This window comes from Danio rerio, chromosome 21 (assembly GCF_049306965.1).
Source record: "Danio rerio strain Tuebingen ecotype United States chromosome 21, GRCz12tu, whole genome shotgun sequence".
NCBI lineage: Eukaryota > Metazoa > Chordata > Actinopteri > Cypriniformes > Danionidae > Danio > Danio rerio.
In genome coordinates, this window is record NC_133196.1 from 17481425 (window position 1) to 17498051 (window position 16627).

At 34.9% G+C, this 16627-nt stretch overlaps 1 protein-coding gene across 5 annotated transcripts; it reads right to left on the reverse strand.

The window, feature by feature from the left end:
* Positions 1-7774: 7774 nt before the first annotated feature.
* Positions 7775-16531, reverse strand: mzt2b (mitotic spindle organizing protein 2B). Of its 5 annotated transcripts, none has more exons than NM_001316933.1 (5): positions 16461-16531; positions 15633-15834; positions 14185-14336; positions 11791-11916; positions 7775-8751 (listed from the first exon to the last, which is right to left on the reverse strand). In NM_001316933.1, exons 2-5 carry the CDS (start codon positions 15815-15817, stop codon positions 8600-8602), a joined length of 615 nt encoding a protein of 204 aa, NP_001303862.1. In that variant the 5' UTR covers positions 15818-15834; positions 16461-16531; the 3' UTR covers positions 7775-8599. The 5 variants fall into 5 exon arrangements, 4 of the variants coding, with proteins under 4 accessions (NP_001303862.1, NP_001303861.1, NP_001303863.1 ...); NM_001316932.1 differs by having other exon boundaries at positions 11791-11919; XR_012396528.1 differs by having other exon boundaries at positions 7785-8751; positions 11471-11919; positions 16461-16505.
* Between the last annotated feature and the right edge of the window lie 96 nt (positions 16532-16627).

Consider the following 16627-nt stretch of genomic DNA (forward strand, 5'->3'; position numbering starts at 1 on the left):
ATAAAAATCAGAAATGAACAATTCTTTATGCATTTTGAGACGCAAGGTTTATAAATCTATTTCTCTTCTTGGTTTTACATTTGGCGAGTGTTTCCGTGTTTGCTCATTTCTCAAGTTTATAGCTTGCAAAAACGCTAATGCTATATTTTCATATAATGTATGCATAACTTTATTGATGTTAAATTAAATAACTCTGTGTTTTATCCACTGTTAAAAAAAGTAGTGTCGTATGTCAACCAGGACCACAAAACCAATTATAAGTGTCATTTGTTAGAAATCATATTAAATTTCACATCATCTGAATATATTCGCTTTCCATTGATGTATGGTTTGTTAGAATTGGACCGACTGGGGTTGTAAAAAAAGTAGATTCTTTAAAGAAAAATCACCTTTGAACTTGTCCAAATACATTTCTTAGCAATGCATAACAGAAATTTAAAAATATTTATACGTTTTTATATATTTACAGAAAGAAAGTTGCTAAATATCTATGCAACATCTTATCTCCTTAGACCTGCAACATAAGGTCACACATATGATTTGCTATTTAAATCTAAACAAATATAAACCCTGTCTATTCCCCACAGATTATTAAGAATTAATAAGATGTGGGCTAATCTTAAACATTAGTTTCGGACTGATCTATTTTTTGCAGTTTATAGTGAGCGGGAAATGTTTTATTAAAGTAGTCACAGACAATGTTGCAACATGTACAAGATAGAATATATTCATTTGTCTCTGCAATTATAGTAACCTACTGTCTCAACCATGATTCACAACTAAAAAAGTCAGTGGATGTTAAGTTGTAATGTGATTGGTTAAGAAAGGCACACATGATCCAAGTGTATGTTACACTTTCTTCAAAAGCAGAACAATGGACTCTTCCATCTCCCAAATTCAGACCATCTTTCATCTCTGGTAGTACATCACTGGTATGTACAAGTTCTAGTCTGATATAATACACTATAACAATATAAAATAAATAAATAAGTCCACATACTTCTTTACTATATAGTATGTAAAACATAATGAGATTCAAGTATGCCCAAACTCAGTCACAGTACTCGTGAAAGAGTAGGCACAAAGTACACAGATGGTGCTACATCTGCTGAGATTCTGAAGTGCGCATTCAGTGGACAATCTACTATCCTGTCCTGCGAGGGCACCATAGAGGATTTATGAATGGAAGTGAAGTGACCAGACTGACACAGGTTGGTCATGTGATAATTACAACTGTGGCACATCAGCAATAATGGTGGATGCAGTACTTCCAAATGTCCATTCATACTACACAAATTCATCAGCCAATTTGAATGTTATCACTCAATTGAATATGCATTATCAGTTGATAGATATGGGACAGTACGGGTCTTCTGCACCTACTACTAGGCTCAGAAGACTGTTATCATCTATCACATATGTCTGCGGCTGGAAGTTAATGAGAATTATTTATATTATTTATTAAGTTTCACATTAAGTGTATTTTATTAACGTCTACCTCTACCGCAAACCTAAACCCAACCGCCACAGTAATGTAAAAACAGATCTGGAGTCTTCTCTATTAGTATGGCTGATTAACCATGTGGATAGATGATAACAGCCTTCTGAGCCTACTAGTAGGTGCAGAAGGCCCCTACTGGCCCATATATATATATATATATATATATATATATATATATATATATATATATATATATATATATATATATATATATATATATATATATATATATATATATATATCAGCTGATAACAGCCCATTCAACTGAGTGATAACATTCGAAGCAGCTATATATTGTTTTATATGCTATATAAAACATCCTAACATTACTGAAGTTAGTTCAGAATTAAATCTAGCATCTATTCGGCCAGTGAAAGATTTCGGATGCACCAATGGTCTGGGAAACAGCGCAAATCTTTGCCTCATATTGTTGTTTTCATCAGAAGCTATTCTACTTGCATCTGAATTGCATAAATGTTTTAGGTACTCTATGATATAAATATTGCATATTTGTCAATTCTATTTTATTGAATAGTCTGAAAGTGTAAAGATTAAGTTATTTATTGTTAATTCGGAAAGCAGATTCTACTGTACAATTATACGTGAATATTTGGCAATTTTTAGTTAAACTTTTTTTTGATGGGCTGTCATAAAGATGTTTCTTTGTGATGCATAATATGTCTATTGGTTTTCTGAATAAAATGTTGGTGAAGTGGATCTCAGAGGAGCTTTCAAGATAAAATAAGCAACAAAACCGTTTTGAGTATCTGTGTGTATTTAATTTTCAAATAATCTTTTGTGACTCAATATTTAAAGACAGTATCCACATATGAATTTTATTTATAGTGCACAGCCTTACTTTACATTTATTCATCCAAAATTACTAGATGTTTGGATTCCACCTTGTAAAAAATCATATACTGCTAATATGCCATAAACCGTTTGTCTAGCCATAGCATATTCATCTCAAACCATCCTGTCATGGTCTACTCGCTGCACACAATCACAAGCACACACACCAGATCAATACGTAGATCGATACAAAACATTAAACTGACCAGTGCCATACTGGTGTTTGAGAAATCCAAAAACAAAATCAAAAACATTGGCCAAAAATGCAGCCAACCGGTTTAAACGGTTGATTTAAATAAAGCCTTAAACACCATTGTTTACTCGCTGTCATGTAACTAAAATTATGTGAGTGTAAAACCCCGGTGAAAAACAGGCCTAACAGAACACAATGCAGTAATGTTGCTCACAGAGCTATTTCTTAGCACATCCTCAACATTTGCATGTACTTTAGGTCACATTCTACCTCAGTCGGACTTGCATGAGCAGCTGCATTATCAGGAGATCAGCAGCCAAAACACAGACTGATATGTTGCTCACAGGATCATTCATAGGCACGCCCCAGGCTGCGTTTTGATTTTACACCAAAGATAATTTTCTTCCTTAAATTAAATTTATTAAAGTGTATGTAGGACTCTTTTTTTTCGAAAATGGGAGAAAAGCCAAAGCCAGCTGCACCAGTTAGTTTTTTATGCATTACTAAGCATCGACTCCACCAGCTCATCAAAATGTAAAATGCAGGATATACAGATTAAAAATGCATTCATCACCACCCGAAGCGAAATAAGGTGTGTTTAAATGTACCTTTTGTTAAGGTATTGTGAAATTTGCTGGATATGTTTGTAATATTAGGTAGCAAACACATTGCACACTGCAAAGCATCATGTTATCACTCAGGCTGTACTGTAATTTTTCTGAGGTAAAATAAAAGCGAAACACTTTATTATATCATCTGTTTATGCAGAGATAAATAATAATTCCTGGCTGTGTTTACATTTACATATAGCTTTAAAATACAACAAATCTCAGTTGGCTCTTTTGTCAAATTGAATAACTTAGCCTATACTTTATAACAGTGGTCACCAAACTTGTTCCTGGAGGGCCGGTGTCCTGCAGATTTAAGCTCCAACCCTAATCAAACACACCTGAACAAGCTAATCAAGGTCTTACTAGGTACACTTGAAACATCCAGGCAGGTGTGCTGAGGCAAGTTGGAGCTAAACCCTGCAGGGACACCGGCCCTCCAGGACCGAGATTGGTGACCCCTGCTTTATAAGCTAGGGAGCAAAATAGGTTACTCTGTCTGGTGGTTTACATTAGATAGCTAATTTATTCCATGTTAAAATAAACCTCGACACCGTTAAGTTAAAACATTTTCAACAAGGTATCTACTCCATGTCAATAAAATATTTTAACAAACAAAGTATTATAATTTTGCACGTTGATTTCAGACTACATCATGCTCTGTGTCTGTGTGTGAACGTGTGAGTGAGAAAGCAAGCACTGAGAGCTGTGCATCAGAGCAGAGCTCATTATCAGTCATGACCATTCCAAATATGGTCAATGTGGACCTTCTGATTCTAGGGGGATTTAAACTATAAACAAGCATATAAAACTGGAGAATTTCTGGAGAATTTTTGAACTTTCCAAAGCCATGTACCTACTATCAGAGAACAATTTAGCCTACTGAATCAGTGTAGTATATGGCACCTTTAAAATGTCAAATAAAAACCCAACTAACAAACTTTCACAAGTGACAAGTCTAACGAAGAAGAAAGAAACTGTTGAAAGGCTTACATACGCATGTGCGGCGAGAGTCGTGTCCTCATGGCCGTATTAGTGGCATCTGAAGGAATTCACTTTGTTCCACAGACCTTGAAAGAGAAAAGGCTCTGGCATTCAGCAATGAAGGTAGAGCATTGCTGGAAGAGACTGAACTCCGCTGGGCCATACAGTACATGTATGCTCTTTACTTTGATCTTTTATGCTGCTTTGTGCTGAGGTTGGGTCAGACGGTTTTGCAAACATCTTTAAGATATATAAATATATATATAAAAAGAAAAAGCGTATAGAATTCTATTAGAAAAATGCCGCAGTTGACGCATTTGATTTCCTATAGGTTTTATTATGTTGTAAAGTTTGAGGTCAGGTGTGTTATTTTTATGTTTAAAAAAGTCTAATAGTCACAAAGGTGCATTTATTTGATAAAAAAACAGTAATTGTGTGAAATATTGTTGTTATTATTTAAATTAATATTACTTTTTTTAGATACACATTTTAAAATGTTCTCTATTTCTCTATTGTAATAGCTAAATCGTCTGCCTATTTATACAGGCACATTTTTGCCCACAAGCACTTATTGTTCAAAAGAGCAGTTATTGTTTTAAATATGAATGTTTTGTTACCTTATAACCATACAGTATTTCACCATTTTAATCAGTTTTATGCATCTATATTATATTACCAAACAATTATTTTTTCAATCGAGGTTAATTTTCTGTCATTCTATCTTCCTCTCCACACAGTTCTATTAATCACCTCTTTAAATTCACACATGCTCACGTTGGTATCAGGTTTGACAGTATCGAGCAAGCAGCAATTTTATTCTCCCTCGTGAAGCAAATACGGAAGTAAGTGGAACTGCAATTCATCAAAATTCCGCTAGTCCTAGATCCATAATAGAGCACATTTCTATTGAGCCCACTGCTAAAATGGCCAACTTTACAGCAGAAAAAAAAAGGTGTTTACAGCCTGGTAGAAAGAACGATTTTGGTTCATATAGCTAATATTACCCTTCATGACAACTGTGAGGGGGGTGAATTGTTTTATAACTCATCCTTTTCGTTTATATTAAAGTTATATTAAGTCTGCTTAATTAAAAGTGTGGCCACTTGAGTAACAGCTAGGTCTCACTGGCTGCAGGCACTTCACCTCCATTGATTCCAGCTGATTAGCTGCTGAACTCGGCATATACATCACATTTTTGTTTTGTTTAATGATGCGATAGTTAGAGCAGTCCTTCGTGTTGCCATTTTTTGGTTTTGGGATAAACACTGACCTTCTCCACTCTTTTGACATGTTCTCCAGATGCATTGACTTAGCGCTGTTAGTGCTGCAGTTGGTACTGGTTTCAGGAGCTCTACTGGGATGCCATCAATTCCAATTTATATTATATTATATTATATTAATAATAAGCCTAAAATATACATTCCTAAATCTACTTTAAAGTCCCCATTGATTTTTGTTGCACATTTCAGTTTGTCTTGCAGAGAGTTTTATTTGAATACGTCAGTATATCATACTGAATATGTCAGTGATCCTTTAGTATTGGTTATAAATCATAAGGGAAAAAAAAAAACTTCAACCAATATGGACTGCCACAGCATTTGAACACGTTCCAGCCTTTAAAGCATTCCATTCACAAATTATTTTGAAACTGCCAATATTTACATTTTACATACAAGCCTAGAGAGTTTAAAAAAAAAAAAAAAAAAAAACAATTGTTCATTTCTCAAAAGGTGAGGAGGTCTTTCCGTGGCCGGCATTGCTCCAGGTATGACCATACATTCAATAAAAGGCAGTGTACAAACATGCAAGTTCCTCTATTGACCCTACAGCTCTAAGAGAAGACACTGCATCAAACAGACAGTCAATCTCATGCAACATATGAACATGTAATATCATTTGTAAGTTGCTTTAGATAAAGGCATCTGCTAAATGGTCCTGGTTTTACTGAGCTTTTTTCCTTCACTTTCATCAATTGGTAAAGATATGTTCCTCGCTGGCTTGCTTGATTTGGGTCTTGTGGACGGATGAATTTTCTCTTTAGTGTTTGGACTTTCAGCAGTGAAATTTAAACCACACTGAATTGAACAAAACTGAACTTCAACTCTGAAAACTGGACGGACAGTTTCAATTTACTAGAACGTCCATGTTAAGCTGCTTTGACACAATCTACATTGTAAAAGCGCTATAGAAATAAGCATGAATTGAATTGAATAAATTATTAAATGTAAATGTTCTGATTTAGAGTTTCTGTAAGTTTCACAAAGATAAATTTAAGACTTTTAAAGATCTTTTTAAGACCATTAGGAATTACATTTTAGACTTATACAGGGCTAAATGCTAAGGATTTTTTTCTGAATATCCCAGTTAGAAAAGATTTTCACTTGCCCTATCAAAAATGATTTAAATTTAATACATTGAATTATACAATAATAATAATTTTGTTTGACTATTTTTATATGTTTGTACATCCATTTACAAACCCATAACCATTATCAAGAATAAAACAAAACAGCTGTCAATTACTTCAGTCCACAACAATGATAATAATAATAATAATAATAATAATAATAATAATAATAATAAATTGAGGTCAGGCCACTATCCTCAGCAGTAAATAAATGGAGAACTTTTAAGCAAATCTAACTGAAAGTAACTGAATGCTATTTAAAAATAAAAAGTTTAAAGTTTTACTGAGATGGATTGTTGGTGATTCTATGAGTGTTAATGACCATACTGAGTAGCTACAGTATACATGAAAAAAGAAAAATTAAGACCTGTTGAAAATAATTTAATACCTACAACACAATATTTCAGTAGATTTAAGACTTTTTAAGGCCTAAAATGTATCTTTTGAGATTTAAAACATTTAAAGTTTACTCGAATACCCTGTGATTATTGATTTTTGGGATTTTGGTCACAATAAAGGAGAAGAGCAATCAAAGTAACGACATTTTAACAAGTGCTTTTGTGTTGGTGGTCTGAGAACCATTTCATCAAATGTCATTACAAATATGTCATATATAAAATGCTGAATTTTTAGCATCTTTAATCTTCTTCGATATTCTTAATCTTTTACTCTCTACTCTTTTTGGTGTCACGGCACTGAAGTCATATGCTTATTTGAAGTTCAAGAAACATTTCCTATTTTTGGAAATGGAACCTGAGTTCACACTCAGCTGATGATTGATTATAAAGCTTGTTTGGCATGCTGTACCGGGAGAGAACCCTGAGCTTATATGATCCACGTGCACGGGGCTCCCTCATATTCTCGTAGGCGAGAGGGGAGTTTGAGCTAAGGTAGATCTCGAGAACTCCCCTGCTGTAGTAGCCAATAAACAGATAGTGATTGCTCTTAAGAGATAACTACTTACTAGGAGCATGTCTATGGTGCTGATTTGGATTAGTCAATTAAATTAAGTTGAATGTTTTTGGACGGTGGGAGGAAACCGGGGAACCCGGGGGAAACCTACGTGAGAACAGGAAGAACGTGTAAACTCCACACAGAAACAACGGCTGGTTTGGTAAGGACTAGAACCAGTGACATTCTTGATCGTCTCGAAATTCATTTATAAACAAACTTCACTTATCAATGTTGAAAACAAGGTGAAATCCACAAAACACTATTATTCCCAAACTGAAGAAAATGTTTAGTATATATTTTTATTGAACGCCTTAGGATAATCCATCAATGATAGATCAATTATGACAGTAGATATATAAAATTAAAATAAAACCAAATAAATGTATATTTGCATGATCTCTAAATGATCAAAATACAATGAAATCTGAATTAATGGCTGCTGAAAATTCAGCAACAATAGATTATTTAAAGTAAAAATTCAGTTCTTTTAAATCATAATAATGTTCACAATAATCATAACATTTTAAAATAAATTCAATGTTGATGAGGAGGTTTTTTGTACAAACAAACAAAAAAATAAAATTTGTATTCCTTATGCCAGTCTAAATCACTAGTCTTGCTAATTATTATAGAGCAAAAACAATAATTAGCTTTGAAAGATGGAGAATATTTTACTCAAAAATGCAGATGCACAAAAAAAGAGATAAATAAACAGAAATAATGTATTAAAAAAGTCAATTTTACAAGTGGAAAAATGTCCAGCAAGACACAAACTTACCATGCCTTACAAAATCTTAAACCAGATCTGCTTAACAGGAGCCCTCAAGCTACTGAACACCAGAAGCGCAACATTAAAGACAAAGATTTCCTGTGCTCCTCTCAATATGTCTTGGTGTGAACGTGTAAACTAAACTGCTGAAAACATGGTAAAATTCCAGTCTCTAAAACAGAGACCCAAATTTGCCGCAGTGCAAGTCTTTATCAAACACTGAAAATACACCCAAGGAGACAACCCTAAAATGACTTGATACCTTCAGCTTAGTGTGAAAAGCTTCAGTCAATTCCAGAGTAACAGAAGAGTTGTGTTTGTGTTGTTTGGTTCAGTTGGAGGTGAGTTGTGAAGAAGAGCTGCTGCTGCCGGAGCTCTTGGTGCTCTTCTGCCCTCTAGTGGCGCTGACCTGTCGTGGCACTCGCTGGCTGGAAGATTCTCTTGCTGATTTCTCCCCTTGCCCTGAACTCGTTTTACTGCGCACTGGATCACAAAGAACAAACCAAATGCATGTAAATATCACAATTAAAATGCATCCATATGCGACACGCTATCATTTTGAGCCTCTGATAAATTGTGGTGGAATAAGCAGTTTTGACTTTTGCACAGTGTAATTTAAAAGCTGTGAGTTAAAGGAACACTAACTTTTTTTGGAAACATGCTATTTTAACAAGTCACCGAGAGTTACACAGATGAGTTTGACAGTTTTTTTAATCCATTCAGTGGGTCTAGCAGGAGCTCTTTTAGCTTAGCTTAGCATAAATCACTAAATCGGATTAGACCAATAGCATCTTTCAAGATGCATAAAGATATTTGATCATTTTCCTATAAAAATTGACACTTCTGTAGTTACATTGTGCACTTTTGACTGATGGGAAATGAAAAGCTGCTATTTTCTAGGTTGATATGGAAAAGAACTATTATTTTCATTCCAGCGCCAAGGAATTTTGCTGCTGTACCATGGCTGAAGAAGGAACAGTAAAATTACACAACGTTGTTCCAGAGCTGGGGACTATTTTCAGGAACTTATCATTTAAACTACAATGCAGTAAAGCTTTGGAAATTACTACTACTAATAATAATAATAATAAACGGAAATATTGATCTTTTTATTTCTACAATTAATGCACAACACACAAGCCATGAAGTGCTTGTTATGAATCAAAGCAAACTGTCATACAGTTGACATTTTTTACAGCATAGGAAAAAAAATGTATTAACCTCATATTACAGAAAATTAGGATCATAATGTTCATAACTAATTAGTTACACTGGAAAGCAATTAGAAAGATCATATTCCTGAATCCAGGGTTTCTACACGTTTCATCAAGTTAAAACTAAGACTTTTTAAAACCCTTTTAAGAGCATTCTGAATGAAATCTTTAACTTATATACAGGGTATACAACACTAATGATGATTCTGGCGGAAATTGATTAATTTCCTCAAAATTCTGCACACAATACCCCATAATAACAATGTGAAAAAATATCTTTTTGAAATTGTTGCAAATTTATTAAAAATAAAAACCCCTGAAAAATCACATTCACAGCCTTTGCTCAATACTTTGTTGATGCACCTTTGGCAGCAATTACAGCCTCAAGCCTTTTTTAACATGATGCCACAAGCTTGGCACACCTGTCTGAAGTGCTATGAATACTTTTTGCATGCGCTGTATATTTATTGTGAAGGCAATTACAAAAAATAACCAAAAATATATATTTGTGGGTTTTTGGTCCAAATTGCTTGAGTATAACTTCTATTTAACCTACTGTAATGGATTTCTGTTATAAATCTTAAGTTTCATGTCTATTTATGAATAGTATGTCTACTCCCCCTTATTTCAGTAAATAGTGTTTGTATGAATGGAAGATAACAACTGTGTAAGGAACTGTGTAACTGTTTTGAGTTTTCTGTTCCTGATTTTATTAGATGGATTGTTGGTTACTGAATGGATGTCGGCCCAAATGGGAAGCTTTACTTGGACAGTGGAAAATTAAGACCTGTTTAAAATGATTTAAGACACACAACACAATATTTCAGTAAATTTAAGACTTTTTAAGGCCCTGTATATTTTAGATAATTTCTTTTCATACCCTGTGAAACTTAATTAAATCGTATTATTTCAACCTGATATTGATGGCATTTTAAATATACACTCACCGGCCACTTTATTAGGTACACCTTACTAGTTCCGGGTTGGACCCCCTTTTGCTATCAGAACTGCCTAATCCTTCGTAGCATAGATTTAACAGGGTACTGGATATATTCCTCTGAGATTTTGGTCCATATTGACAGTATAGCATCACGCAGTAGCTGCAGATTTGTCGGCTGCACATCCATGATGCGAATCTCTCATTCTAGAAGTGGCACCCGGTGTGGTCTTCTGCTGCTGTAGCCCATCAGCCTCAAGGTTGGACGTGTTGTGAGTTCAGAGATGCTCTTCTGCAGAACTCGGTTGTAACGAGTGACTATTTGAGTTACTGTTGCCTTTCTATCAGCTCTGACCAGTCTGGCCATTCTCCTCTGACATCAAAAAGGCATTTGCACCCACAGAACTGCCGCTTACTGGATATTTTCTCTTTTTCTGACCATTCTCTGTAAATCCTAGAGATGGTTGTGCGTGAAAATTCCAGTAGATCAGCAGTTTCTGAAATATTCAGACCAGCCAGTCTAGCACCAACAACCATGCCAGTTCAAAGTGACTTAAATCAACTTTCTTTCCCATTATGATGCTCGGTTTGAACTGCAGCAGATCGTCTTGACCATGTCTACATGCCTAAATGCATTGAGCTGCGTTGCGAATTTGCGTTGAGACAGGTGTACAGGTGTACCTAACAAAGTGGCCGGGGAGTGTATGTTTAAGTCTAATTTTATAAAATTATATTTTTTACTCAAAAAATTGGGTTCTGCATTTCATAGCATTTAGACTTTTATTTTCAATCATCACATTAAATCTCCAAATTGTGTTTGATTAAAACTGGCTCAAAATGACAGAGCAAATCACATATGAAGGTCACAGAAAAACAAGACAAAAACAAAGTTGCATTAAGTGTTAAAATCAGTGATGGAATGACAAAACCATCCGTTTATGAAGTTGACAGTCACATGCATGCTTTTCAATGTTGGTGGCAGACAATTTTGCAGGATGCTGGTTTACTAGTGCATTACGGTGTCACACACCATTAACAGACATTCATTTACCATGAGAAGCACAGGACTCTATAGCTGGATGAGAGTCACAGTCCACGAGACACATAAAGGAAGCAGATCTGGGGCATTTCACCCCCGTATTCAGAGCACTGAATCCGCAAATCACAGACACAACCGGTGAGGCATGAGAATGAGAGACAGACACGCTGTAACATGAAGCTGAGGCAGGAATTAGTTTTGTCAGTATGAGAAATGTGCGGAAATAGTTCATGAGAGTGAAGAGAAGACCTTGAACTCACAAGCACTGAGATTTTGAAAAAGAAAAAGGTATGAGTGAACGAAGTGAAAAGAAAGATAGAGAGAAGAAAAACCTTGAGAGACAGGAGCGCTCGAGTCGCTGTAGACAACTATCTTAGCCCCTCCCCTTGGTGGGCGGGACACAGATGAAGAGGGAGGGGCTGTGGTTTTAGAGCTCTTTCCTGAAGCCGCACTCTCCTCTTCTATAGGAATCACACACAGATTATCAAAGGGTTTGAACAACACTAGCACAAATCAATCTTGGGGGCTGAGGGGAGGCTTTTTTGTGTGATAATAAGTATTTGCTTGTCATGTAAATAAAATTGACAAGAAAACCGGCTCTAAAGGCCGACTCACACGGTGCGATCTTTTATAACCCGAATGACTGTAGCATGTCAGACTGCACGAACATGGCTCCCATGTCACACTGTAAGATCTCAGCAGTCATGAAGTCAAACTGAACGACAATCAGGACGTGCCAAACAGGGAAGAAAACGCCACCGGAGTTTAACGTCATCCACACGACACTTTCACTATCCCGCATTCTGAAATGATTCCTCACAGGAAACGTAAACAATCTGTAGCTGCAATTTTGCACACAGTGTTTCTCAATAATAAAACCAGGAAGGAAAAAAAAGTTTTAACATTTTCCTGCGGACATTTGAATTGTTGCATGGATTGTGACATCAAATTCGAAGCTCCTATTGGCTTTTGGATTGACACTCTTTGCAGCTGTTGTCCCACTGCAGGAAAGTTTCCGAAATCTTCTGACACTGCCAGAACTTCATTGGAGGAAAAATCTGATCGCAACGGGCACTCAGTGCCTGTCTGCAAACATGTCAAACCAACGATTAAAGATTAACATTTTTAGCCAAGGATTTCAGCAATCTTTAAGGATTTTTCAAATTTGTCTTAGATGACCAAATCGTTGCTGAAATCCCACAGTGTGAGCAGGGCTTTAGTTGCAGCAAATATCTGTCTTAAAAGGAACCTAATATGCCCTTTGTTACAAGATGCTAAATAAGGCTCTACTGTCCAAGAATAAAAATCATATTATCTCTGTTAGGGCTGTTAATTTTTGGGAAAAATCAATCACGATTATTTTGGTCATAATTGTAATCACGATTATTCAAAACGATTATCAGTTGAAGTCAAAATGATTCGCCCTCCAGTGAATTTTTGTTGAAATGACGTTTAACTTATTTGTTATATTGTTATATTTTGAATAGAATAAAAGCAGGTTTAAATATTTTGAAACCTATTTTAAGGTCAATATTATTAGCCGCCTGAAGCAATAAATATTTTTGATTGTCTAAAGAATAAAACTGTTATACAATGGCTTGCCTAATTACCCTAATTAAGCCTTTGAATTGCACTTTAATCTGAATGCTTGCATTTTGAAAAATATCTAGTAAAATAATGTACTGTCATCATAGCAAAGATAAAAGAAATCAGTTATTAGAAATGAGTTATTAAAACTATTATGTTCAAAAATAGGTTAAAAAAATGTTTTCCATTAAACAGAAATTGGGGGAAATGGGTCGCTAATAAATCAGGAGGGCTAATAATTCTGACTTTAACTGCATATATACAGTTATTTTCCTCTCTGCAAAGGGAAATAAATGCAATAGAATAAAAATATGAAACAAACTGTGCTTTAAGCATCTTCACTGTCAGAAAAACACTTTAGCTACAAAAGTCCTTCAGTCAAGAGCAGTGAGTGATTTTGTCCTTTTATTGTTTGATTAATAATGATGAAAACAGGCGGCAGCAGGAATATTTTGCCCTGTCACTTTAATTGGTTCTCTTTCACATGTCTTTTGATTCACAACTTGTTTGTAACTTAAATGAGGGTTGAGAAAAAGAAGAGAGAGTTGAGAAAAAGAAGAGATGTGTGCATCAGTGAAAATTGTATTATTATCACCAAATTGTTTGACTGGGGTGAGACCGTATCACAACAAAAAGTAATTCAATATCTATGATTTTAAATGCATTGTAAGAGGTAAGAGGCATTACGGTATTTTGACAAAACTAGAATGATGTCTAAAATTTAACTCGCTCAATATTATCTTCTAGTTTAATGAACCGTCTTATAAAATCAATATCATGTTTGCAAATCACACACAGAAAATTGCCAGTCTTGATTGTGTGATATTACTACTTACTTTATTCTAAATGTAATCTAAAAGGCTTCATCACACAGAGATGCTCTATGAAGATACACCTTTATTTGTTTTTTGCAAAAGTGAGTGAAATATTGGACAACGTCAGCTTGTAGTCAATAAATATCCCACATCCCTATGTAGAAATTGATTCCAGTTCAAAGTTAGAGATCTAATCACCTGCAGGATAAGACAGATGTTATTTTGAGTTGGACTTCATCTACTTTTCAGCTCAAGTTATGTAAAACTGTGGCACATTATGATTTGGTCTGTTTCCTCCATAGTTTTAGCATGTTGTTCACTCACCTCTTGACTCCGTAGGGACAGCAGTGGTGTGAGATGTTGAAGATGCGTCACCGGTGGATGTTTCAGAGACCTTCTGTCCAGCACACATGGTCTTTAGAGTCTGAAAGACTGCTAGAGGCGCAACGTTCATCTTCAGCAGGTCCACTATGATCCTGTAGTAGAGCAGGACAGTGTTAAAAATCATGAGACACATGAAATGAGTCTTGAAGATGTTTTTTTTTTTTTAATGAAATCTGCAACATGTATGGGTTAACAGTAGGGCTGCATGATATTGGAAAATTGTGATATTTGAGTTTTCTGTGACATATTGTCTGTTTACGCTCTTCTATAAAATTTCCCCAAATGATTGAATAGTACAATTTGGAAAGAATTCCTTGTCACACTTTATTTAAAGGTTCAATTCTTGCTGCTAGCAAACTATTAAACATGACATTTGCTTCAAAACTCCTAATTTCTCATTATAAATGGATTTCAAGGTAGTTTAGGGATTGGGTTAGAGATGTAGAATAAGATCATGCAGTATATGCAGTTTATGAGTACTAATATCTTAATAGCCAGTACCTCAAGAACATGCATACTAATAAGCAACTAGTTATTAATGTGATTTGGTGCCTAAAGTGTGATCAAATGAGTTGATTTTGATTGATTGGGATAATTCTGCAGGGGAGTGAATTGAGAATAACATGTAATGAACTACAAGCATTGATGAATGCAATAAAGCAAAGATAAAAGTGAAATAAGCAGTGCATGCTTTATGGTTTTAAATATTTAAATTTTGTGCAACTCTAGTTAAAGAGACAACATTGTTCAATAAATCCATTACATTTTAGTTTGTTTGTTTATTTTTAAAGCCTATTCTGCCCACCAAACTGCATTTATCTGATCAAAAATACAGTGAAAACTTTTTATTATTGTAATTTAAACTGTTAATGTTGAATTTTCAGCATCATTACTCCAGTCGATGTTACATGATTCCTTCAGAAATCATAATAATATGATGATTTGCTGCTAATGAAAAAAATATATATTAATATATATGAGTTTAAAACTGTTTGGCTGATATAGTGTTATCCAAAAGTACCATTTAAATGTTTCATAGTATTTACTTTTATTTTTTTATTTAAGGAGTACTTTTGAAATCCTATTAATTTATTATTGTTTTTCTGTTTTCCAGCCATATATTTTATCAATTGAAAAACAATACAATGACAATACTATTACTTTATGAATTTTAAAAGCATGGGTCAGAATCAGTACGTTGGTTCATTTGTTGCACTGAATGACTGAATATTATTTCCCTAATTTGTAGCCATTTCATTTTAGAAAGGTTACATTACACTAAAAAGTCCACAAACATAAAAACACAGTCGACCCTTATTTTTTAATTACAGTAAGGATTTCTTTTTGCTCTTTTTTTCAGGTTTACATGTACATTTTGAGTGACTCACTTGAAAACCTCTTGATCAATGACCACCCCTGCAGCCTGGGTGAGCTCGAAAAGCTCAGTCTCCTCTGCGTTTAACACCTTTTTCTTCTTGATGCTGTATTTCTGCACATTCCCACTGACGTTCACGCTCAGAGAGGGAGAGTCTGGGGCGGAGGGCATGGCGGCGGGCTGAGCTGACTGGGACATACGCCTCAACTCAAACACTGACAACAAACAATTGAGGTAAATTTAAATTCATATTCGCACATTCGTTCATTGTAACCATAAACTGTAAAAGATAACGGTCCCTACATTGTTTACCACGCTACTTTGGCATTTAGGTAAGACTTCAAAATAACATGAGCACTATTTAATTGACTGTGAACAGTGTAACGTTACTTTGGTAGTAATTGGCTGCTAAAATGACTTGTCTATGTAGAATCTGCAAATATTATTTTTCTGAAATTATAGAAAGTCCGAATGTGCGTATATAAAGCCAAACACACAAGAGAGCAATCACAAAACGTATTGCATTTATCTGTCACATTACCAATGCTGCAAGTTAACTTACACATATCAAAACTAATTTATTGTCGTGAAATGTCTTTCCTGAAATGTAACGTTATTTAAAGCAAATACTGATAGGCTGGATGTCTAAATGCTGAACAATAACAACCAGGGTAGATACACATACAAGTGACTGTGCTAACGTTATATATATATATATATATATATACATTGCATAATATATTTCATCACCGCATTTTCTTGTTCCATACATGTTTGTATTTTAAACTGAAGTGTAATTTAAGCTTTTAAATTAAAGGATTTTGTTTAATAAAATACTCACAACAGTGCAATGGTGAATTCCCCGCTTCCTTCCTCTACGTTTGTTGTCTCGGTAGATACAACCTGAACATTTGATGTGCTGCCACCACGAGGTCTGGAGAAATCATGAGCGGTTATCTTTTTCAAGGTGGTGCTTGGTGGCAAAGAAAACAAACATTTAACCCGTTT

Bases quoted from the DNA above. Each gene is read 5' to 3' on its own strand.
- mzt2b (NM_001316932.1), bottom strand. From the start codon at position 15,817: ATGTCCCAGTCAGCTCAGCCCGCCGCCATGCCCTCCGCCCCAGACTCT. The intron at 11,920-14,184 runs GTGAGTGAACAA...TGATTCCTATAG, and splicing joins TGTCCCTACGGAGTCAAGAG to AAGAGGAGAGTGCGGCTTCA. The intron at 8,752-11,790 runs GTTTTTCTTCTC...TTTGTGATCCAG, and splicing joins GAGCGCTCCTGTCTCTCAAG to TGCGCAGTAAAACGAGTTCA.